The following is a 26,538-nucleotide window of genomic DNA, read 5'->3' on the forward strand; positions in this document are numbered from 1 at the left end:
ATGCATTTTAGTATTCTAATTATACTGTCAATTCTAGAAATGTCCTTATTTATACGTATAGCAAAAGTAGATTTTTAATAAACACATATTGAACTGAATTTTTTTTAAATCTCTATTAAAAGTTATGTATACAGAATGTATTTTTCATAGATTCCATACATAAAGTAGAGATGCCTTCTATACCAAGAGCCTCAAATACTGCCAGTTTCTATGGAAGCAGAACCTGCAGTACCAATTCACATCTACAAGTACCATTTTAAAACAGCATATGTGAGATTCTTTAGCCTATAAATTTCAGAAAAGCATAATTCTCTATATACCAAAACACTAGTTGTGTTTAATTTAAATGTTTCTTCTTTATCCTGGTCTTCCTGAAGTGTAAACAGAATTTTTAAAAAATATTCCATTTTGGAAATAAAAATTCTTGAGCACTGAGTCTTTACTAGATCGTAGGCGTTATCTTTGTGCTTTCACATGATTTCATTTCATCCTCATAGTAGCCAAGTGAGGTGGGTAGTATGTTGGCTCCTCAGGTGTGGAAAAGAAGAACCCTAGGCTCAGAGAGGAGAAATGGATTGTCAAATTTAGTTTACCCAGCTAGTAAAGACAGGGCTAGGACTCTTCCAGGTGGCACAGTGGTAAAGCATCCACCTGCCAATGCTGGAGACGTGGGTTCGATCCCTAGGTTGAGAAGATCCCACTAAGAAGGAAATGGCAATCCACTCCAGTTGTCCTTGCCTGGGAAATCCCATGGACAGAGGAGCCTGGCAGGCTATATATAGTCCATGGGGTCCCAAAAGAGTCAGACATGACTGAGAGACTAAACAACAATAATAAAGATGGGCTAAGAGTTAAACCCCAATGGTGCACTTACTAGATTCCCTTTACCGTGGTTGGCATTCATTGTGCAGACTTGAACTGGTCTCTGGTTTGAGGTTCCAATAGTTATACGACAGAGTTCTACTTTTTTGCATTGAGTTGCTCCTGTGGGGGCATATTCGGTATTCAGGTGAGAATCAAGTGTGGCTACCACTCTTATGTCACTGTGAGAGGAAATGCCCAAGACTCGGCATCCTGTATCGTGATCAGACTTTCCTCTGCCAGTGTCTCACTTGTGGTTTTCCTACTGAAGCCATGGCCGGGAAATCCTGGCATAACCACTTCCCACAAATCACAAATCAAGGCACAGAGACACTACCACTGCCACAGGAACAGGCTTTAAGGTTCAAAGTGATTTGGGATTCAAAGACCCTTAGAGCAAGGCGATGCAAAATGGGTCAGAGGTTTTGGGCACGGGCCCTCAAGACAGAGAAATCCACAGCATAAGGCGTACTAATTAGTTTCAGGTGGGTGGTGTCTATTTGGGGACCCAACAGAAAGTGGGAAAACGGAGCCCCCCTGTTCTTCACTGAAGCCACCCCACTCTTCCTGAGACCTATTCGAGTAAAGCCACCAGGTACTTGTTTGGGCTCTGTTTGTTCCTGGCTCAGGAAACAACCCAGAGCTTTCTTCCAGTACTTGGGTCTCTTTTGTGGTGTATGAAAAGGAAGAGGTTGTGGGCATTCCCAGGGGACTTTGATGCTGTCTGGGGGCTGGAGTTGAGGGCTTTGAGTTAGGCTCCTGGTTAACTTATGGTGTGTTTCATGTCTAGCCCTCATCTAGCAAGGAACAAAGGACCTCATACTGCAAGCTGTAACCTATGGGTCTGGAAGTTTTTTAAGTTACAAAGAAATATTTACTACTTCAAAGAGGGGAAATGAAAAGGTGGGTGGGGGGGAAATGACACTGTAAAAAAATAGAGCATGGCTGGTCTTTCCCTCAAAGGTGGAGAGCAAGAAGGGAGAGTTGTGCTACACTGACCACTGAAAACCATAAAATCACCCTAATTAAGCCAGCAGTGCAAACGGACACTCTGTAAACATACCACCAAGGCTCAGGGAGAGTAGGTCTGTGGACAAGGAAAAATTCTCGTTAAAATAGAAAACATGTTTGACTCTCATGCTCCCCCTTTTAAGAAAAGCCCTCCGCCTTTAGATGTCATACCCTGCTCTGACACTGAGGACAGTGTTTGGCGGGCTCTATCCCTTTCAGAAGGCTTCCCTGGTACCTCAGCTGGTAAAGAACCTGCCTGCAATGCAGGAGACCCCAGTTCAATTCCTGGGTCCACAAGATCCCCTGGAGAAGAACGAGGCTACCCACTCCAGTATTCTTGAGCTTCCTTCATGGCTCAGACAGTAAATAATCCACCTGCAATGTGGGACACCTGGGTTCGATCCTTGGGTTGGGAAGATCCCCTGGAGGAGGGCATGACAACCCACTCCAGTATTCTTGCCTGGAGAATCCCCATGGATGGAGGAGCCAGGCGGGCTACAGTCCATAGGGTTGCAAAGAGTCAGATACAAGTGAGAGACTAAGCATAGCACAGCACATCCCTTTCAGAACCTGAAACAAAGCTAGAGAAATATATACAGACTGATGTACGTTCTAGCCCTAGACTCTAATAAAGCAGCAACCACGCAACACCAGGGAAGATGGGAGATGACTCTCAATGTCTCCGTGTTAAGAATAACATTGAGCTCTAGGAAATAAGATTAAAGTAGAATTGCAACATCAGATAATGGAAGATAGGTTCTTCAGGTCATTCCCCAATCTCTGAAATGTTTTATTTTAAAGGATTTCTAGGGACAAGACTGCTTCATTGTTAATTAGTCTAGCCATCTAGAATATTTCTTACAGATAACTGAATTTTCTTGTGAATTTTCAGCACTGGCTTATTTTCCAGCCACAGATAGGGTAAATGTTGTGCTTGGGGCACCAGAAGAATAAGAATAAGCAGTTTGGCAGCATCTAGTTTCTGAAGCAACAGACTCTGCAGTGACCTTTCTCCTGTGTCACAGTTGAAATGCCAAGTGAGAGGTTCTGATAACAATTTTAAGGGGGAGACAAGGAGACAGGGAGGGTCTCTCTGGTAGCTCAGTGGTAAAGAATCCGCCTGCCAATGCAGGAGACACAAGTTCAATCCCTGGGTCAGGAAGATTCCCCTGGAGAAGAAAATGGCTACTGACTCCAGTATTCTTGCCTGGGAAATCCCATGGATAGAGGAACTGGCGGGCAACAGTCCATGGGGTTGCAAAAGAGTCAGATGTGACTGAGAGACTAAACAACAGCAACAAAGGAGATAGGGAAGGATAATTAGCTATGCCAGTTGAGAACAAAGCGTTAGCTTGGTGATCATCTTGTCCACGTCTCTCACATTGGAGATAGGGAGGTATTGGCTGGCTATGCAGTGGTTTAACGTCTCCAGCAATGGTCTTCTTGAGTGACCTTTTAGAGAAGTGTTAAGAAAGATTCAAGTATAAAAGAACTGGTTGAAGTAAAAAGTCTCAAAAAAAGATGGGACACTCAGTAGCTGAAAGTTAGCTACTTTCCAGCTAATTTTTACTTTTGATAAGACCGTGGCTACCTTTCTGTGCCTACTCCATGTTTTTTTCCCATTTGTAAAGGAGGGAGTTCTTATCTTGTAAGTGGCGAGCTATTTGGGAAGGATAAAAGTAGTGTGACATGTGCCTTGAGAGCCCACTGGAAATAATGGCTCGTACATATATGTGCTTGTGCCTAGGTTTGTTTCAGTAGACCAGGAGTGGCCACAGCAATTTTCATTTTCTTGACATCTGATGGCCTGGTATCTGGGAAACGTCAGCGGCCAACAGTGACCCTTTACCTGACCGATGTCAGTGGAAACAACCACTCTCTTGGTGAGTCTGACAGTTATCACTTTAGGGCCACCAGAGGACAATCCAGTAGACCCAGGATTCTGCTCGATGTCTGTCTCTGATATTATTTGAGACCTTGTTACATCATATAGCTATTGAGAAGATAAAATGAACGCTAGGTTTGGAAACTTGATGCTACACAAATGGCTTAAAATATTATTCAATCCCGTTGTTTCTCTTCAGGAACCTATGAACTGTCATGCCAGCATAACCCGCTGGTTATCAACATAACTCATCACTCAAATATCCTCTTCCACCATGCCACATCAGTGCTGCTGAATTTCTCAACCCCGTTGGTGGGCATCTCGGCAGTGGCTCTAAGGACATCCTCCGACACAAGTCCTTCAGCTCCCAACAGCTGCATCATCCCAGAGCAAAAGGGGCAAAATCATCAGGGACAAAGGTATAAAGTCCCCTTACTTGCTTTCCCCTTTCTTTTTCAACAACTGCTATCATTTTCATGCATACTATTGTATATAAAGTAGGAGTTTGTTTGCTAACTAAAAATGGGTCTCAGTTCAGTTCAGTCACTCAGTCGTATCCGACTCTTTGCGAACCCATGAATTGCAGCAAGCCAGGCCTCCCTGTCCATCACAAACTCCCAGAGTTCACTCATCATGTCCATCAAGTCGGTGATGCCATCCAGCCATCTCATCCTCTGTCGTCCCCTTCTCCTTCTGGCCCCAATCCCTCCCAGCATCAAAGTCTTTTCCAGTGAGTCAGCTCTTCGCATCAGGTGGCCAAAGTACTGGAGTTTCAGCTTTAGCATCAGTCCTTCCAGTGAACACCCAGTACTGATCTCCTTTAGAATGGACTGGTTGGATCTCCTTGCAGTCCAAAGGACTCTCAAGAGTCTTCTCCAACACCACAGTTCAAAAGCATCAATTCTTCAGCGCTCAGCTTTCTTCACAGTCCAACTCTCAAATCCATACATGACCACTGGAAAAAACCATAGCCTTGACTAGATGGACCTTTGTTGGCAAAGTAATGTCTCTGCTTTTGAATATGCTATCTCGGTTGGTCATAACTTTTCTTCCAAGGATTAAGCATCTTTTAATTTCATGGCTGCAGTCACCATCTGCAGTGATTTTGGAACCCAAAAAAATAAAGTTTGACACTGTTTCGCCATCTATTTCCCATGAAGTGATGGGACCGGATGCCATGATCTTCGTTTTCTGAATGTTGAGCTTTAAGCCAACTTTTTTCGCTCTCCTCTTTCACTTTCATCAAGAGACTCTTTAGTTCCTCTTTACTTTCTGCCATAAGGGTGGTGTCATCTGCATATCTGAGGTTATTGATATTTCTCCCGGCAGTCTTGATTCCAGCTTGTGCTTCTTTCAGTCCAGCATTTCTCATGATGTACTCTGCCTATAAGTTAAACAAGCAGGGTGACAATATACAGCCTTGACGTACTCCTTTTCCTATTTGGAACCAGTCCATTGTTCCATGTCCAGTTCTAACTGTTGCTTCCTGACCTGCATACAGATTTCTCAAGAGGCAGGTTAGGTGGTCTGGTATTCCCATCTCTCTCAGAATTTTCCACAGTTTATTGTGATCCACAAAGTCAAAGACCTTGGCATAGTCAATGAAGCAGAAATAGTTATTTTTCTGGAACTCTCTTGCTTTTCCAATGATCCAGCGGATGTTGGCAATTTGATCTCTGGTTCCTCTGCCTTTTCTAAAACCAGCTTGAACATCTGAAAGTTCACAGTTCACGTATTGCTGAAGCCTGGCTTGGAGAATTTTGAGCATTACTTTACTAGCATGTGAGATGAATACAATTGTGCGGTAGTTTGAGCATTCTTTGGCATTGCCTTTCTTTGGGATTGGAATGAAAACTGACCTTTTCCAGTCCTGTGGCCACTGCTGAGTTTTCCAAATGTGCTGGCATACTGAGTGCAGCACTTTCACAGCATCATCTTTCAGGATTTGAAGCAGCTCAACTGGAACTCCATCACCTCCACTAGCTTTGTTTGTAGTGATGCTTTCTAAGGCCCACTTGACTTCACATTCCAAGATGTCTGGCTCTAGGTGAGAGATCACACCATCATGATTATCTTGGTTGTGAAGATCTTTTTTCTATAGTTCTTCTGTGTATTCTTGCCACCTCTTTTTAGTATCTTCTGCTTCTGTTAGGTCCATACCATTTCTGTCCTTTATTGAGCCCATCTTTGCATGAAATGTTCCCTTGGTATCTCTAAATTTCTTGAAGAGATCTCTAGTCTTTCCCATTCTGTTGTTTTCTTCTATCTTTGCATTGATCGCTGAGGAAGGCTTTCTTATCTCTCCTTGCTATTCTTTGTAACTCTGCATTCAGATGCTTATATCTTTCCTTTTCTCTTTTGCTTTTTGCTTCTCTCCTTTTCACAGCTATTTGTGAGGCCTCCCCACACAGCCATTTTGCTTTTTTGCATTTCTTTTCCATGGGGATGGTCTTAATCCCTGTCTCCTGTACAACGTCTCGAACCTCAGTCCATAGTTCATCAGGCACTCTGTCTATCAGATCTAGTCCCTTACATCTGTTTCTCACTTCCACTGTATAATCATAAGGGATTTGATGTAGGTCATACTTGAATGGTCTAGTGGTTTTCCCTACTTTCTTCAATTTAATTCTGAGTTTGGCAATAAGGAGTTCATGATCTGAGCCACAGTCAGCTCCCGGTCTTGTTTTAGCTGACTGTATAGAGCTTATCCATCTTTGGCTACAAAGAATATAATCAATCTGATTTCAGTGTTGACCATCTGGTGATGTCCATATGTAGAGTCTTCTCTTGTGTTGTTGGAAGAGGGTGTTTGCTATGACCAGTGCATCCTCTTGGCAAAACTCTATTAGCCTCTGCCCTGCTACATGCCAGTCTAAGAACTACTAAAAAAGACATAAGAAGCAAGCAAAGAACAATTCATAGAAGGCACACTTGCATTTTATATTTTGCTCTTCTTTCCTTAGCTGAGAATAATTTTTATGTAAATATTTATCATCTTTACTAGGTCTGAAAATCTCTTGTACATATAAAACCACTGCCTTCAAATCAACGTTGCTATGTAAACTGCCAAATTTCCCTGCCAAAAACTCAATGTTCCCTAGGTGATGTACATTTTTCCACTTGTTCCCACATGGACAGTGTAAATAGTGAGTTTAACAATTAGTCTCTAAGGCGTGCTATGTAATCAATTAGACTTACATATGGAAGTCAGGACTATATGAGCTATGTGTGCCATTCTGTAGATAGCTGTGACTGTCACCATGTAGATAGTGTTTCCTGGACTCTCAGCCACAGCTAGTATGGAATGTTGGTGTGGCCAAGGTTGGCCCTGATGAGGCAAGGAGCAAGTCAGACACAGTTATCTGTGCTGTACTTGTGCTGAATTCGTTCTCTGAAAGGTCTAATCAGTTAGGTAGGACTACAGGTAACAGCGTTTGTTTCCTCAAGGAGTGAAGTGTCAGGCAATTGGGATCCTAGTCACAAAAGCTGGGGTTGCAGACAGTGCTCTGTCACCAAGCAGGGACTCCGATACCACCATGCCCAACCTAGGTATCCCAGAAACCCAATCTTGATTAGGAAGTAGACAGTACTAATATAGTATTTTAGTTATCTTTTGCTCTGTAGCTAATTGTATTAATACCAACATTTAGTGGTTTATCACAGTTTCTGTTGGTAAGAAATCTGGATGCAACTCAGCTAGGTGCCTCTGGCTTCGTGTCCCTTATGAGGTTGTCATTAGCTCTTGGCCAAGGCTGCAGTAACCTAGGCTCAAGTGGAGCCTTGCAGAATTTACTTCCAAGCTCACTCATGTGGCTATTGGCAAGCCTCGGGAGATCTGTGGCCAAATTCATTCGCATAGGTACTGGTGTGGGCACAGTCACATAAGCATGGCTCAGTTCCTTGCCACACGAGCATCTCCATAAGCTGCCTGAATGTCTTTGTGACATGGTGGCTAATAATCCAAAAACATAAAGAGAGCCAGAAAGGGTGAGTACATGAGAATCTGCCCCAAACGGAAGCCAGTCTTTTTATAACATAATGTTGGAATTGACAACCCATTACTTCTGGCATATTCTATTCATTAGAAATGAGTCAATTAGTCCTGCCCATACTCAAGAGGAAGGACGAGCATCAGAGCACAAATTATTAGTGGTCATTTACCACCTGCAATGATAGTAGTTTATGTTAATTGAGTACTACCCATGTGCCAGACATTGTTGTAAGTGCTAGAAAGGAATAGGGTCTCGGTAATGGACATTGCAACATTAGCTAGTTCATCTGTGACTTTTAAGTCTCCTGAGTGAGCAAACATCTTCAAATATGAATGCAGAAATGTAGGCTGTTAAAGTAACATTGTTTACTAGAATGATTGCCTCTCTCTCATGTGTTTTCCAATTATTTTCTCTACTGGTTCTACCTCTGGCCTCAAGCCATACAGAATTTCTTTCAGGTCCCTGAACCATGTGTTCTCGATGAGCTCCGTGTCTTTGCACATAATGTTCCTGCTTTCCTGAATGCTGTCCAGTACTTCTTCACTTCAACTCACACTTGACCATCAGGATTCACCTTCTTCTATGAAGTTTTGGCAAGCCCCCTCCTTGTTTCCATAGGACATTGCACACAACCTACACTCTACAAAAGCAGCTATCTCATTGGGTGGTAGCTTATTTATTTTCTTGTTCTTTCCCACTCTGAACTCCCTACAGTAGGCATTCTGCTCAGTATCTCTCAATACCTTGCAGAGGCCCTGACATATCAAAGATGTCAGAAACTGTACATCTTATGACAGTTACAGGCCTTACTTCTAAATCCTCCATGGGACAGAACTGAACAAGCAAACCAAAAAAGAAGTCACAACCTCTCTAGACCCAAGGGACAAAATTCCCTTACGCCATCACAGCTGTGAAATTTTGACAAAGAAGTTGATTAATTATGATCACTGCTGTTAATTCTTTGCTTATTTTCATTTGGCACTGTGGGAAAACAAGTTTTCTTACATGCATGCATGCAAACCAGTAGAAATAGGATATGATTCTCCAGTTTACACAGAATGTATCTGGAATGCATAAGCATTTCCAAACCACATGTGACTGACAGGAGCCATGCAAATTGGCTTTTCCTTCTCAGCCAGCAAATCAGTGCAATATAGTAAATTTTGATACGTAGGGGACCTAATAGAGCCCACGTATTTTCTTTGTGGACAGATTTAAAATCTGAACCCCTATATATTCTCAAAGGATGGAAGTCTTTTAGCCTCTTTGTATCAATCACTGTTGTAAATGTAGATAGACCATAATATGAAAGCCTCAAATTCTGGGCATAGGAAGAGGGATTCCTGGCTACCGCCTTCTTACCCCTTATGACCTGAATTCCATTAATACTAAAATGGGCAAGGGAGAGCTGACAGATGCCTGGCAGTAGAAGATGTGTTCTCCATTTTGTATTTAACCATTAATAACCAATGGCCTGACTTCCTACATCACTGCACCTCTATTTATTTTTTGAAATAGCCTCTATTTCTTAGAGCAGTTTTGGATTTACAGCAAAACTGACTGGAAAGTACAGCAATTTCCCATAACCCCCCCCCCCCACATACACACAGTCACAGTCTCCCCCACACCTTCATCAGATGCACAATCAATGAACCTACAAGGACACATGATCATCACCCAGAGTCACAGTTTACATTAGGTTCCTTCTTGGCTTTGCATGTTCTATAGGTTTGAACAAATATTTAATGACATGTATCTGTTACAGTGTCATAGAGTAGTTTCATGGCCCTGAAAATTCTCTGTGCTCTGCCTTATAATACTGCATCTTTAAACCAGTGTGACTGGCCCACAGAATCTCAGCGGAGGTTCCAGTAAACCTAAGCCTGGGTTCCCAGTGACATTCATGATGCTTAGTTTGGACTCTTTGGCTTTGATCTGTCTCTTCATCTTGTTTCCCATTTTGCCATGATGGCTACCCAGTTTATGACCCGTTGGGCTTAGTCTTTTGATAATGGATCCTTAGTCTTGAAAACCAAGTTTAGTGTTCCTGGATTTGGTCTCCTCGTGCCCGCCTGTGGTCAGTCGTGTCTGACTCTTTGCGATCCTATGGACTGTAGCCCACCAGGCTCCTCTTTCCATGGAATTTTCCAGGCAAGAATACGGGAGTGGGTTGACATTTCCTCCTCCAGGGAATCTTCCCAACCCAGGGAAAAAACCCACTTCTCCTGTGTCTCCTGCATTGGCAGGTGGATTCTTTACCACTGTGCCACCTGGGAAGCCCCACCAGTGCCCAATAACAGTTAACTGCATTTTTTACTCTCTATTTCCCGCTCTAGCCATCTTTGGGAAAGGCCTTGCATAACCTTCCACAGTATCCCAGGAGTTGGAGTGTCAGGCAGATTCCCAACCATCTCAGGGTTGTGTTGATAGCTTTGGAAAGTGAGAAACATCTTTTTGATTAATACAGTGGGGTTTTGAATGTTTCCAAAATAGGATCCATGAACTAACAGGTTAATTTTCCTAAATGAGTAGATTTTCAGTTCAGTTCAGTTCAGTTCAGTCGCTCAGTCGTGTCCGACTCTGCGACCCCATGAATCGCAGCACACCAGGCCTCCCTGTCCATCGCCAACTCCCGGAGTTCACTCAGACTCACGTCCATCGAGTCAGTGATGCCATCCAGCCATCTCATCCTCTGTCGTCCCCTTCTCCTCCTGCCCCCAATCCCTCCCAGCATCAGAGTCTTTTCCAATAAGTCAACTCTTCGCATGAGGTGTCCAAAGTACTGGAGCTTCAGCTTTAGCATCATTCCTTCCAAAAACTCATATAATCTACTTTGGAAATTCACAAGGTCAAGTCTAGCAGAATTTACTAATAGACAAGAATTTCTCATGGGCGTGTGTTTCTCCTACAACAAGATTCTGTTCTTTCAGTCATATGAACACAATTAAAAAATATTAGTCGCAACTTCTCTGACCCTGCCTGATGGTATAGCCATTAAATGCCCCAGTGTTGAATCTTCTGAAGTTGAAGAACAGTATCTCCTTTTCCAGGGCCTGGGCTGATAGCAATGGTTGAAACTTCTGATCACCTGTTTCTTTTCAGCATGTATACTTTCCTTTTATTGATTTTTTTTCTACCTACCTGCCTTATAAAAGGTTGAGAATATAACCTCCCAAACAATTGTGATTGTTTCAATTTATCCTTATATTTCAAACAGTTCTGGCTTTTTACAATTTGTGTTACATAATTAGGTGTAGAAGTACTTGTGACTGTTTTATCTTTATTGGGATCATACCTCTTGCCAACCCTTTTGCCCCTTTAAAAGGATTTGGCTTTGTATTACTATTTGTCTGGAATTAAAATTTCCATCCCTGCTTTCTCTTTGTTTGTATTTGTTTGATAAATATTTGCCTTTCTTTTATTTTTAACCTTTCTCTATCTTCACTGCCAATGAGCCCAGGGCTATTGCTTCATTGCACTGTTTACAAAGACAGTAGGATTTCATTGTGTAAAACTACTCCAAGCTTGTATTCTGAAATTTCATCTTATGCTCCCTAAGCCCATAATATTCTTTAGGATTCTGTAGCATCATTACCTTTGGGATGTTTATCTCCCAGGACTCAGTGGCCTTTGTCAATCGTTCTCCCTTCCCCTCACTCACTCCTACCTCCCTCCACCAAGACCCTTATACTTTCTGACTGGAAATTGTGAAATGAGTAAAGAAAGAGTACTGCTGAAGACTGATGGGTAGAGGACAGATCTGTGGCCCCTGAAAGTAGTGCCCAGTTTCCTGGTCTTTACAGGGGCCAGGGAATGAAGCAAGACTGAGTCATTCCTTCTCTTTTAGTGAGGCTCTATTCTTTATTTGCTTTGTGCCTTTTTTTCTTTTTTTCAGGAAATAAACAACAGCAACAACAAAAATCACGTTTTGGCTTCCAGTGATGTTTCTCAATTCAATTCCAATACATTTTGAAATCGGGGGGGGGGGGGCGGGGGGCAGGGAATCCTCAGAGTCCAGCTATCCACCTTGGTTTTTGGTGTTAATCAGAGTTTTCCTATGTTTCTGTGTTGTTGATATTTAAGGAGAAGGCAATGGCACCTCACTCCAGTACTCCTGCCTGGAAAATCCCATGGACAGAGGAGCCTGGTAGGCTGCAGTCCATGGGGTCGCTAAGAGTCGGGCTCGACTGAGCGACTTCACTTTCACTTTTCACTTTCATGCATTGGAGAAGGAAATGGCAACCCACTCCAGTGTTCTTGCCTGGAGAATCCCAGGCGCAGGGGAGCCTGGTGAGCTGTCATCTATGGGGTTGCACAGAGTCGGACACGACGGAAGCAACTTAGCAGCAGTAGCAGCAGCAAGTGGGAAGCAGGGAAAAACTACCTGTGAGGATTCTTGTGAGACTGCTTGAGAATGATCCATGTGGAGTTTGTAACCCATTCAAGCACCAGGTGGGACCAGTTCCATACCATTTCCCATCCTTATCTTTTTTCACCACCCTCCTTTTACAGAATGTGACAGTTATCCATCAGTTTACTGCTTCTCATCTCTAAAGTCACCCTCATCACCCAAACTCGTGGTACCAAGAATAGGATTCTGTTAATATTCACCCTTTGCTGCCTGGCACAGTGTTAACTCTTGTCAACAGAGAGTTCTGGAGACACACTGCAGGAGCAAGGGGCTTCTCTTCCTGTTTCATATATGCCATCTTCTCTCTGGCTGCTGTGACATGCTCACCAGTGATGTGCAGGACACCTGTGGTCAAGGATGGCGGCCTTTGTGTTCCAGGTGGCTCTTCACCACAGTAGTTAGAGGTGGTAGCTTAGTAATTGTGATCCCACAGCGTGTCATTGATTATCAGCATCCCATTTCCCACTAGAAAGTAGCTGAGCACTGTACAGGCACAACCAAACTGATTCCCTCTATCTATGTGACTCTATCTTCTACCATCATTTCCAGTTCCATTCTGTGTCAGTTGGTCAAGCAGGACACCATAATTAGAATGCGGAAGATTAATCTAAGTAACTAGTAACAGGAAATGAACTCTTAAGGGGTAAGGAGAACACCTTGGCAGTTAATTTTAGAGAAGAATGGTGGATCCAGGGGGCAACCATTACTTTTAGGGATGGGGGGAGAGTATCTTGAGGAAGAGCACTCCCCTCCCTCCAAGGCTGTGATTTTTATCTCATTGGACAGGGTGGAGCACACTGGGTGACGGAGAAGGGTGCTGAGGTTTCGTAGGCTGAGACTGGCAATCAAGACACCACCCACTGGGGTGCTGATCAAGGCTCATTAGGAAGCTTTCTGTTGAGGTTCTATTGGGACTTTCTGAAAAGCTGTCATAGCAAATGCTACTGAAACTGTCTGGGAGGTCACCTGCTGGGCACTGATGAGCTTGATGGAAAGCCACCCATTGGGGTACCAATGAGACTTTCTGGGAAGTCATTCAGTGGGGTACCTTTGCTGGGAAGCCAGCTAGGGTGCTGGTAAGACTTCTGGGACATGCAGGGTGTCACTGAAACTCTGATGCTGTGTCAGACATCAAATGCTGCTGAAGCAAGGAGAGAAAAGCACACGGGAATCAAGAAGAGACAACCCCTTCCTCCTACAATGTCTCCCCAGTTATATCTACTGGGCAAACATGACGTTATACTAACTCTCCAAAGAGCAATATTTGCATGGCCCCTCTTTAGTATCTCAAAGCAGGGCATTTGGAAATGACAGGCCATAAATTGATTGCTGGCAGAAAATATTTTGTCAAATAACCATGAAGAAACCCCTTTTCTCTCTGCCTTTGATGTTCCAGATTAAGATTTTCCTGGCTTTAATTCTAAGACCAATTTTCTTCTTTCTTTCTTTTTTTAATTGAAGGGTAATTGCTTTACAGAATCTTGTTATTTTCTGCCAAATATCAACATGGATCAGCCACAGGTATACATATGTCCCCTCCCTCTTGAACCTCCCTCACCATCCCACCCCTCTAGGTTATTACAGAGCCCCAGTTTGAGTTCCCTGAGTCATACAGCAAATTCCCATTGACTATCTGTCTGACTGACTACTTACCTGGTAATGTAAGTTTTCATGTTACACTCTCCATACATCTCACCCTCTCCTTCCTCCCCCCACATCCCATGTCCACAAGTCTGTTCTCTATGTCTGTATCTCCACTGCTGCCCTACAAACAATTTCATCAGTACCATCTTTCTAGATTCCATATATATGTGTTAGTATATGATATTAGTTATTCTCTTTCTGACTTACTTCACTCTATAATAGGCTCTAGGTTCATCCACCTCATTAGAACTGACTCAAATGCATTCCTTTTTATGGCTGAGTAATATTCCATTGTGGGCTTCCCCGCTAGCTCAGCTGGTAAAGAATCCAACTGCAATGCAGGAGACTCCGGTTCAATTTCTGGGTCGATAAGATCCCCTGGAGATGGGATAGGCTACCCTCATGGGCTTCCCTGAAAGGAAAGAATCAGACAGTAAAGAATCCACCTGTAATGTGATAAACCTAGGCTCTATCCCTGGGTTGAGAAGATCCCTTGGAGGAGGGCATGGCAACCCACTCCGGTATTCTTGCCTAGAGAATCCCCATAGACAAAAGAGCCTGGTGGGCTACATTTCATGGGGTCACAAAGAGTCGGACACAACAGAGTGAGTGACTAAGCACAGCACAGCACACAACATTCCATTGTATATATGAAACACAATTTCTTTATCCACTCATCTGCCGGTGGACATCTAGGTTCCTTCCTGTTCTCAGTTCTAGCTATTGTAAATAGTGCTGGAATGAACATGGGGGTACCTGTGTTTTTTTTCAATTTTGGTTTCTTCAGGGTATATGCCTAGTAGTGGGATTTCTGGGTCACATGGTGGTTTTCTTCCTGGTTTTTTAAAGAGTCTCCATATTGTCTTCCATAGTGGCTGTATTAATTTGCAGTCCCACCAACAGTGCAAGAGGGTTGCCTTTTCTCTACACCCTCTCTAGCATTTATTGTTTGTAGACTTTTTGATAATGACCATTCTGACTCCTATGAGATGGTATCTCATTGTAGTTTTGATTTGCTTTTCTCTAATAATGAGCAATGTTGAGCATCTTTTCATTTGTTTGCTAGCCATCTTTATGCTAAGACCAGTTTTCAATACAACTTCTAAGTAGACTGAACTAACTGGACATTTATATTTTCTCTTTTTAATGTTTGGAACTTATTTTAAGTCCAAGGCAAACATAAGGTAAAAATATCACTTTAACTTATTCAGTATAAGTGCACATTCTGATTGAGATGGAAAACAAGTAATAGATACTTATAAAATTGTAGTGGGTTCTGAGGTTTACCTTAAACTGTAGCTTATTAAAACCAAGTATTCTACTATAAAACTGAATAAGACATTTATCTTTTAAAATGAATATCCATGTGGAAACCAGAGTTATTTCTTCTCTTTCTCTCTTGTTCTCACTCGCATTCTTTTTCACTCACTATATATAATCATGTCTTATCCTTTTTATCATTATGGATAATTGAGAGCAGAATTGTATAACAATTTAGGTCTAAAACAGTGAATGTGTGTGTGTACACATTGTATTTATATTGCTGTGTTTTATTTCACATAGAAAAAAGACTTCTGAAAAATTTAATGTAGAGTGATTTGTAAAACTAATTATTCTATATGGTGTGTGTGTGTGTCTGTATAGAGAAAGAGGCAGACTATATTTTAATATAGAAATATTCAAAAAATATTTATTAAGTATCTACAATATGCCAGGAATCATTTTTCAGTTGAGGAAACTGAGACTCAGTGTGTACAAATTCACCTTATTTGAAATTAGCAAAACTAAGACTAGAATAAAATTAATTTGTTTTTATGTAAAGAAAGTTTCTATTTTATGAATGAAAAACTATTTTATAAATATACTCATGTCTATTACTACCCAGGAAATCCTACCCTCTCCCTCAAACCATATTCAGATTAGGATAACAAGAGGTTAACTGGCATAATTAAAGAACACCTGTATTTTAGATATATTTATGCAAATGGCATATTTCTTTTGTGGAATCCATGAAATTAAGAAATATAGATGTGGGCTCCAAGTAATGCAGGTGAGCTTGTGACATTTGATGGAGTAGGGGATAAGAGATGGAACTGTAAAGATACTTTGGGGGCTTCCCTGGTGGTCCAGCGGTTAAGAATTCACCTGCCAGTGTAGGAGATACTGGTCAGATCCCTGCTCCGGGAAGATCCCACATGCCTCAGGGCAACTCAACCCATGTGCCACGACTTCTGAGCCCGTGCTCCAGAGCCCAGGAGCTGCGGCTGCAGAAGCCCGAGTGCCCTAGAGCTTGTGCTCAGCAACAAAGGACACCATTGCAATGGGAAGCCTGGTCACCAAGACCAGAGAGTAACCCCCTCTCGCCGCAACTAGAGAAAAGACCAAGTATGAAGCAGTCAAAACCCAGCATAGCCAAAGATAAACAAAGCAAATAAATCTTAAAAAAATACTTTGAACTTTTGGGAAAGCTCAGGAAATGAATTATCTGCAGTGGAGCAATTTTATGGACAGAATCCAGAGGATTTGGGGTCGTTAGAAAAAGAGATTTTGACCCAGCTCCTATGGGGTCCTTGTTGTTTCTGTTCAGTCACTCAGTAGTGTCCAACTCTTTGCAACCCCATGGACTGCAGCACAGGCTTCCCTGACCTTCACCATCTCCCAGAGCCTGCTCAAATTCATGTCCATCAAGTCAGTGCTGCCATCCAAGCATCTCATCCTCTGTCATCCCCTTCTCCTGCCTTCAATCTCTCCCTGCATCGGAGTCTTTTCTAATGAATCAGTCCTTCGCATCAGGTGGCCAAAGTATTAGAGCTTCAGCTTCAGCTCAGGCAAAAAGAATCTCAGTCCCCAGAGGAGAGAATATCAGAGAAAAAAATATACATGTAAGCCAGAAACAAGAACTACAATTTAAAGCCAGGTTTATGTGTGTATTCGTTTTCTATTGCCATGCAGCAATACTGCTACATACTGAGCAGCTTAAACCAATACACATCTACACTCTCACAGTTTCTGAGACTCAAGATTCTAGGCCAGATTTGCAGCAACTTGGATGACCTAGGGATTGTCATACTGAGTGAAGCTGGTCAGACAGGGAAGGAGAAATACCATATGACATCCCTTATATGTGGAATTGAAAAAGAAATGATACAAGTGAACTTACAAAACAGAAAGAGATTCATGGACTTAGAGAATGAATTTATAGTTGCTGAGAGGAAGGGGTAGTTAGGGAGTTTGGAACAGACGTGTACACACTGCTATATTTAAAATCGATAACCAGCAAGGACCTACTGTATAGCACATGGAACTCTGTTCCATGTTGTGGGGCAGCTTGGCTGGGAGAGAAGTTTGGGGGAGAATGGATACATGTATATGTATGACTGAGTCCCTTCCCTGTTCATCTGAAACTATTACAACATTGTTAATCAGCTGTCAGTCAGTCAGTTCAGTCACTCAGTCATGTCCGACTCTGCGACCCCATGAATCGCAGCATGCCAGGCCTCCCTGTCCATCAGCAACTCCCAGAGTTCACTCAAACTCATGTCCATCGTGTCGGTGATGCCACCCAGCCATCTCATCCTTGGTCGTCCCCTTCTCCTCCTGCCCCCAATCCCTCCCAGCATCAGTCTTTTCCAATGAGTCAGCTCTTCACATGAGGTGGCCAAAGTACTGGATCATTAGCATCATTCCTTCCAAAGAACACCTAGGGCTGATCTCCTTGAGAATAATCAGCTGTACCCAAATACAAAATAAGAAGTTTAAAATAATAATAATTTTAAAAAGATTCTAGGCCAGGCTCAACTGGATCCTCTATAAGGCTATAATAAGGTGTCAGCAAGGTCAGGTCATTTGAAAGCTCCTGTGGGGAACGTCAGTTTCTAAGCTCACACAGTTGTTGACATTTGGTCCCAGAAGGCTGCCCGACGGCTCCGTTTCCTGCTGGCTGTTGCACAGGTCCTGTCCTTAGTTCCTTGCCCTATAGCCCTCTCCACTGGGCAGCTCACGCATGGCAGCTTGTTTCTTTAAAGCTGGCAAAGGGAGAGTTTCTCAGCAAGAGTACCTTTCAGTCTTGGATCATGTATAATGATCAGAAGGGACACTGTCACCTTTGCCATATTCATTGGTTAGAAGGTCCCACCTGCACTCAGGTTGAGGGAATTACACAAGACTGTGGATTCCAACAAGCTGGAATCATGTGCGCCAAAATGTGTGAGCCTGGACTAGCTGGCTGTGTTCTTAGACCTTGGAGTTACAAGGACCTCATTCCTGATAGAGCCACATACGTTACTGATGCAATTTTAACTTACATGACAGCTTGGCTCACAAGGACATGCAAGGAATTTGCATGCAGAAATAAATCGGAAGGGAAGAACAATGATTCTAAAAGGATGGTCTTTCTTTATAGGAATTCCCCAGTTCTTGGTAGGTGGATTATCTAGGCAGCCTTTTACCAGAGAATGTCCTCTTTATGCTCCATTATCTAGATACTTCACATCCATTTTATGACTGATCCATTTTTACTTTTTATTCCCAAGTTCATTTTCCCTTTTGTCTAAGCCTAAGCCACCTTCTCGATAGCTCAGCTGCAATTGTTCATAGTATTCATTAAAGTGAAAAATAATCAGTAATATCAACTGGGTTTCCTAGAAAGTCATAAAATTATTAAAAATCTTTAAAAATGGGATTATTATTAAAATAACCTGCATTCTGACTCCTCACAATATAGGAAAATTGAGAGTTAATTGCTTTTAGCAATTTTGGTCCAGTAAAATGTAGTTATATGTGTGTAAATGTGTGTGTGAATATTTCACTATACACAAAGCAGTCTTTTGGAAAAGATTAATGTTCACCAAATTATATACCTAAATTTTGAAGTGGCTTAACTTTTAAAATGATAGTGCCTTTCAAGAGGGTACTATTTTTTAAGTAAAAAACCAAATATTTTTGTAAAGAGCAGTGTCATCCTCAGATTTTCTCCTCTTTCTTTCCTTTTTTTCTTATCTGCATAAATCTTCATTTTCCTATTTGCTTAAAGCAAACTGAACATGAACACATAAAGTTTAAGTCAAGAGAAAATAATGGACATACATTGTATTCTTGTACCATTCTATATTCAAGACAACAATTTTTAAGCAGATTTTATCTTCTGCATTAAAAACATTTTCCTATTAGTCTGTTCTTGTGGACAGTTGGAGTTCAGCCCCAACTTCTGTGTACTTGACGTAAAAATGCCTTAACATACGTACCATACTTTGTTAATCATGCTTGTGTAAAGAAAAGAATCAGATAATCAAACAGTGAGTCATCAAAGAATAGTGTGTAGCTGGTTTGTTTTCAAATGCCCCAGGATGCACAGAGACTCGCCAGTTAGTGTGCATGTATAATAGTGAGGTCAGCAGCAGTCCTTCCAGTGAATATTCAGGGCTGATCTCCGTTAGAATTGACTGGTTGGAACTCCTTGCAGTCCAAGGGACTCTCAAGAGTCTTCTCCAGCACCACAGTTAAAAAACATTAATTCTTCGGCACTCAGCCTTCTTTACAGTCCAACTCTCCATCCATACATTACTACTGAAAAAATTATAACTTTGACTATATGGACCTTTGTTGGCAAAGTGATATCTCTGCTTCTTAATACATTGTCTAGATTTATCAAAGCTTTTCTTCTGAGGATCAAGCTATCTTTTAATTTCATGACTGCAGTCATGGTCCACAGTGATTTTGGAGCCCAGGAAAATAAAATCTGTCTTTGCTTCCACTTTTTTCCCTTCTATTTGCCATAAAATGATTGGACTGAATGTCATGATCTTAGTTTTTAATGGTGAGTTTCAAGCCAGCTTTTCACATTCCTCCTCAAGATGTTTTTAAGTTCCTCTGCACTTTCTGCCTTTAGAGTGGTATCATCTGCATATCTGAGGTTGTTCATATTTCTCCCAGCAATCTTGATTCCAGCTTGTGCTTCATGCAGCCTGACATTTTGCATGATGTACTCTGCATATAAGTTAAATAAGCAGATGAAAATATACAGGCCTGTTGTACTCCTTTCCCAATTTTGAACCAGTCAGTTGTTCCATGTCTGGTTCTAATTATTGCTTCTTGACCTGCATACAGGTTTCTCAGGAGACACATAAGGTAGTCTGGTGCAAAGAGCCAATCCATTGGAAAAGACTCTGATGCTGGGAAAGACTGAGGACAAAAGGAGAAGGGGGCAGCAGAGGATGAGAGAGTTAGATAGCATCACCCACTCTATGGACATGAATTTGAGCAAACTCTGGGGGCTAATGCTGCAGTCCCTGGGGTTGCAAAGCATCGGATATGACTTTGTGACTGAACAGCAGCAACAAATACTAGTTCAGTCACCTTTGTTGTCTCTGTGAAGCTTCTATTCTTCAGATCCTGTCTCCTGAACCAGAGACTGCAACAATAATCAAAAGAGAAAAACCAACAATCAACTACCACCAAATCACTTATAACATTCCACTTGCAATTTGTGAACCTTGGTAACATGCAGGGTTAAAGCTGCCTCAGGCTATCTCCCTCCGCTGCATCACATCTTCAGATCCCTTTCCATGGCATCCCTGTACTGTGACACAAAAGATGTCTTTAGCCTTAGAAAGCAAATCCTGAAAGGGTGGATCTGCTGACAGTGAGATAGGGCCTTCATCAGTAAGTCAAATATAGAAGATTTCAGGGTCACCCTCCATTGTCCCTGGAGAATTTTCTGTAGACATGGGATTTTGAGTGGGGTGGGGGGAGGTTGGAGGAATATGGTAGAAAGGAAAGCACTTTTTCCATAGAATTCACTTGACCTGAATAATCCCCAGATCATTTCTGGGAGGAAGTGGCTATGTTTTTCCATTTGGAAGATGTTGTGACTCGGGTGTGGAAAGGTGTCTTCTTGGCTGCACCGTAGATTGTGGGTAGAGCTGAAGCTACATTATGGGAGTCCTGAGCCCTCGAAGCCCTGAGGGTTCTGAGTCCAGGGACACGCAGCTAGAGCACAGCTCAGCACCTTGCACTCCATCGCTGCTATAACCAGTGTGTGATCCTGGTCTTGGTAACAGGATCATTCCGTCTCTATTGTCCATCATTCTGCTTCATGCTCTATTATTCCCTGGAACCCTCATTGCTGCTGCTTTACCAGTTCCTATTGTACTTCAGTTATTTGAAGCTCAATTTAAAATGCTGACTCTTTCCCTTCCTTCTCTGCCTGGACTGGGCTCCTATACCTTGCCAGGCCTTTTCTTCCCCTACTCAGTCCTATGTAAACCATTCCAATCACTTCCCTTCTGATAGCCTCACAAAGTAAAGGACTACTTCCTTTTTTTGTGCTGGGGCTGCAGGTTAAAGCATCAATTTATCCTTTGACTCTTCATCTTTTCTATTTAGCAGAGAGTTTCCTTTTAATGTTTCAGGATAATGGGAAGTGTCATCTCTTGCTGCTGGGAAAGGCACTTTTGAAAATGAAATATGTATTGTATTTCTATTCATTTGATTATCTTCTTCCCCAAAACAGCTTAGCAAATTAACATTGAATCTATTTTCTCTTCTTAAGCAAGAAAAGAATTATAACTGCTCAGTTGTTCCCTAGATTTCTTGCTCAACTTCCTCTTCCCAGAATGATTTGTCCATAAAATAAGAGGGAAGCAGGAGAATCCACTGGCGAGGATTCTGGTTATGGCTGATGACAGAAGGCCTGGTGAACCACAGATCTGCTTTGGGAGCTGTAGAGTCTTTTCAACTGTTTGCTGTCATGGGGTTATAGAGGAAAAATGGAAAGGTCATGGACATGGTCTCACTTAGGTGTTTATTGGAGCATGGTTAGACTATTCTAGAAAAAGCCTTTATTAAAATATTACGTGGTCTGAGATGGTTCCTAGTGGGATACATTCTTAGAACCAGTTGGGTGGCAGCTTTCAGATTTTGAGTTTCAGTGCTAGGGATAGGCTCAGGCAACTTAGGATGACCTGAGGCTGGAGACTACTGCTAAAAATGGCTTCAAAACGGCGACTTCAGGACACTAACTCCCAATGTCTTATCATAGTGTCTAAAACTCCACAGTTAGGAATTATTTTGTTCTAGTCCTGATAATCTCCAGCAGTCTCTTTAAAATAGTCAATAACCACTTAATAGAAGTAGAAATGTTTTAAGTCATTATCAGCTATTTATGTCAAAGATATTCTCTTATAGACCTTGCTAGTTGGAAATCAGGCCAGAGCCCTGCCGAAATGCAACCTAGGGTAGGCATCTGGAAGTTTGGGGGAGTAAGAGAAGCAGGAAAAGTGGTGCCAAAATGAGAAGTTAGTTTAAAATATCACCTGCTTCCCCATTTTGCTCAGGGCTAGCCCTATGCTAACGGTCTGTATTATTGGCAGCTGATGGAGAAAGCACAGAAAATAAAACAAACCAATATTTCCAGGGTTCTGTTGTTTTGCCAGCCTGCCAAACAGGCTGTTGATAGATATGACCCGGCATTCTGGTTGGAATGACTCTCAGGCCATGTCTGGTTCTATGTAGCCATAACCGCAAGAGCAGCAGAAGCCCGGTGATTTGAATGGCAGCAAACCTATTGTCCAGACCTCTGCTTCTCACATCTGGCCACATCATCTAGTCTCACCACACAGTTTTAGGAAGTCTCTTTGCTCCTTTGGGCCTTCCTGTCTCCATAAGCAAATGAGCCCTTGATGTTGCAAGGCTTGGGAATGCAAAGAAGAGCAACAGGACAGAAGGGAGTAATATTCCAAACCTGATGTCAACCCAGGACTGATAAATTCCTGAATTACAAGATGATAGGAACAATGCGAGGCTTCTGTTGGGGAGTCGAGAAACTTTATAGGCAAAAGAAGCCAAGGGGAAGAGTCCTGGGCTGACATATGTTTTATGTTCTACTTCTGTATATGAATTCGGGACTCATTCAAGGTTGTAGCTTGTGACTCCTTAAGACCTCAGTCAACACAAAGCTTGTATAGTATAGCATGCAGAAGGCATGCTACCCTTTCTTCGTGCCTTTTAGATTCTGTTCTAGGATTGCCATATGTGAAAGCTCATGTGCATTAAACTTTATTCACAGTACTATGCTGTTCCCTCACTTACCTCTGCCTGTTTCACAGTTCCTCAGCACTGGCTTATGAGTATGTCTGGGGAAGTGTCACTCCTGAATTAATAGTTTAATTGAGGCCCAAGGATACTTTTATTGTTTATTTTTTAACCGGAGGAGTGCCTAAGGGTAAGTGGTGGTGCAGTGGGAGTCAGCAGTGCGGTCATTTGGGGGTTCCATTGATCACTCTTCATTAGGAAATGCACCACGTGGAGGTCGTTCCTGCCTTTGCAAGTGGGAAAAAAATGTTTATATATATTTATTATATAGATAGATATGTGTTCTATATATTATGTTTGTTGTTATTATTATCGTTATTTCTGATGAGTGATTATGCTTCTTTGGTGCTGTTCTAGGGTGCACATTCTTTGCTGCTTAGCCAGAAATTGCTTTGACTCTTTTTTTGGTGTTTTACATATTTTATAACTATATTAAAATTGTCAGTTCTGAAACTTGGTGAGATGGCTTTGGAAAGGCAGTACATATTGGCTGTGTGATGGAAATCTGTTTTACTTTAGAAGAAAGTGAAAATGAAATTCGCTCAGTCGTGTCCGACTCTGTGACCCCCATGAACTGTAGCCCGCCAGGTTCCTCTGTCTATGGAATTCTCCAGGCCAGATGACTGGAGTGGATAGCCATTCCCTTCTCCAGAGGATCTTCCCAACCCAGGGATCACAACCAGGTCTCTCACATTGCAGGTGGATTCTTTACCGTCTGAACCACCAGGGAAGAAGAGGGGGCCTTTGGATGGGACTTCTAGCATTACAGTCAGGCATGGCAAAAGTTGTGCCCAGAACTAGAAATGAACAAAGCAAATTACCCAGTACTGGGGCTACTGGAGTCCAGTCCTGAACTTATCAAGAGGTCACATTCTAGAGGAGATGGATGTCTCCTGACAGAGGTCTTTTCAGGGGCCAACTTTGGGTCAGAGACTTCAACTGAAGGACAGAGAACACCTCTGCTTTCCCAGCATACAGGAAGGAAGGAGAAGTCTACTTAGTCCAATATTAATTTCTTTGTCACGGGATGGAAGAATCAGAATTATTACTGAGACTCCCCTGTTTCTGTCAGATGAGATTCTTTAGAGGAGAAAAATTTGAATCAATTTTCTCTTCTTGGTCCATATGTTCTTTCAGTAAAACCCTCAAAGTACTGGCTTTGTTCCGTCCAAGAAGGCCAATGGAAATGTACTTGACGTTTAGTCTGGTTCTTGTCCTACAGAGCGAAGATGGAACCAGTAGAGAGGAAGAGGTAAAATGGGGAGCCAAAAGGAGGCCATATCTTTTTGTATTTGTTTGGCAAAACAGCAGAGCTCTCTAAGAATGGATGCTATTATTATTATTTGGTTTTCCTATTGGTGGTGGGATGATTAATGAGGACTCCATCTCTTCCAGTCCATTCTACACTCTGTACATTCTTCTCCCATCTGCTGCCAAATCCAGAGCATACATTCCTTCTTAGCCCATAGCCTCTTATTTCAATAAGAATCAGTAAAACAGTGAAGGAATGCAGAGGTATCGGATCCTCTTTTACTATTTACCCTTCAAAGAGTTGTTTCTACAGAAACCACTGGGATTGCTATTTTGTCAATGGTGACACTTCCTGGATAAATGAATTGCAATATTTTGTTTAACTTAACAACTTAAAGGTTGGAACATTAAGCAAAAACTTGCACTGGGCAAGGAAGATTGTAAGTAACTCTTTTTTTTGGTTCTCTACCACATCCTTCCCATTCATGGGTTTTCTCTACTCCCACCCCAATACCACCATCACTTCATCTAGGATATTAAATACCATGTTAAAGCTGGGAGAGACCTTTAAGAGAACATAGTTCAATTTCATCATTTTATAAATTTGCACACAAAAGGCCAGAGTGATTAAGAGACTTACCCAATGTGATGGAGCTAAGAAGGGACATGCCAAGACCTGAACCCAAGTCATGTGGGCCTTAAGCTACTACTTTCTCCATCATATTATGCTATTTCTCAAAAACTGTGGTACAGAAACCAGAATGTTTCTCCTAAACTAACCTGGATTCCAGGTATCAAATTGGATGCCTGAGAGAAGGTGGGACATTGACTTTAGAAAAGTTCACAAGCTGATGTCATCTTGATTTTGAGTTTGAGCTAAAGTTTAATTTGATGTTTGTTATTATATTGTAGCCTGAGTATGGCAGGAAGTTCTGAAATATCCCATCATTTCTGTTAGGGTGTTTCCTCATCTCTAAAATGGGAAACTAAGGTTGAATTATCTTTAAGGTCACTTAAATTAAGGTCACTTGAATTATCCTCTAAGATCACTTTTAAAGGTCTTCTCCACTCTCCAGCAATAACATGCAAGAAATGGGGTCTTTGGTGCATAATTTCTCATTAACTCTTACATGGAAGAAATAAGGTTTCACTATTGAGTCTGATTGACTCTGCAATAGTGTCACAGCCTCCTAAAATTCCTCATGGGTAGCTCAGACCCTCAGGGGAACCTTACACCAAAGCTGTGAGGAAGCTGTGGACAGGACAGCCAGGACTTTGCCCATTCCTAAGGAACTACCCAGCTTTCCAAGTATGGCCCTTGGCTGGAAGTGTGGCCAGCTTCCCTTTAGTGGCCTCATGCAATGGAAAAATTTTTAATGTGCCTTATTTGGCCTACCTTGGGAGACAGCTCATGGCAGATTTGTTAATGAGTCTGTCTGCTTTTTGCTGAGAATGATGTCTGCTTTCTGGTGTTAGCCATGCTCTTTCCTTACCAACCTTTGAAAGGTAGGAGAAGATTTGGGAAACTTGCCTCTAAGCCTATCATCAAATATTGATGTTGATGCTTTTCCATATCAGTTCAGTTCAGTTCAGTTGCTCAGTTGTGTCTGACTCTTTGCAACGCCATGGACTGCAGCACACCAGGCTTCCCTGTCCATCAGCAACCCCCAGAGCTTGCTCAAACTCATGTCCATTGAGTTGGTGATGCCATCCAACCATCTCATCTTCTGTCATCCCCATCTCCTCCTGCTCTCAATCTTTTCCAGCATCAGGGTCTTTTCCAATGAGTCAGTTCTTTGAATCAGGTGGCCAATTCTAAGTATTGGAATTTCAGCTTCAACATCAGTCCTTCCAATGAATACTCAGGACTTTCCATATAGGTTCTCTAAATTTGTTAGTCAGAATTTAAGAGACCCACGCCTACTGAATTTTCTTTAGTTCTCAGTGGATCAAATATTGATGATGACTCTTCTTCTTATAAGTTCTCTGAATTTGTTAGTCAGAATTAGAGACCCACACCTACTGAATTTTCTTTAGCTCTCAGTGGAAAGGAAATGGTGATTTTTGTCTGTGTTTTTAGAGTGTTGCTTTGTGCTGTGTTCTGTCCGGTCTGGAAAGCATTGGAGATAACTTACTGGCATATCTCTTTTGCCTTTCCAAATCCTATTAATTTATTGAGGTCAAATCCTATTCAATGATAAAATTTCTCTGGAACAGCCATGGATTTATAATCGGTACCACATGATTTAATTATTTTCTGTCTTTGACTATATTGAAAGCTTCTTCAGAATTAGGGAAATGTTTTATACTTTTGATCTGTCTTATGGCTCCCATGTGATAATTTGTGCTGAAAACATTAAAGCATAATGATGAAACAGTGGGACCAGTTTCTC

At 42.0% G+C, this 26,538-nt stretch overlaps 1 protein-coding gene across 1 annotated transcript in view; it reads left to right on the plus strand.

Annotated features, from left to right (window-relative positions):
- The window catches only part of PAPPA2 (pappalysin 2), a 309,776-nt gene that overhangs the window by 190,126 nt on the left and 93,112 nt on the right, over positions 1–26,538 (plus strand). The window contains exons 12-13 of the mRNA XM_068986447.1: positions 3,620–3,755; positions 3,957–4,176. Of these exons, the coding sequence (XP_068842548.1) occupies positions 3,620–3,755; positions 3,957–4,176 (356 nt within the window). The remainder of the gene's footprint in view (positions 1–3,619; positions 3,756–3,956; positions 4,177–26,538) is intronic.

The sequence above is a fragment of the Capricornis sumatraensis genome, chromosome 14 (genome assembly GCF_032405125.1).
Source record: "Capricornis sumatraensis isolate serow.1 chromosome 14, serow.2, whole genome shotgun sequence".
In the NCBI taxonomy this organism is placed as follows: domain Eukaryota; kingdom Metazoa; phylum Chordata; class Mammalia; order Artiodactyla; family Bovidae; genus Capricornis; species Capricornis sumatraensis.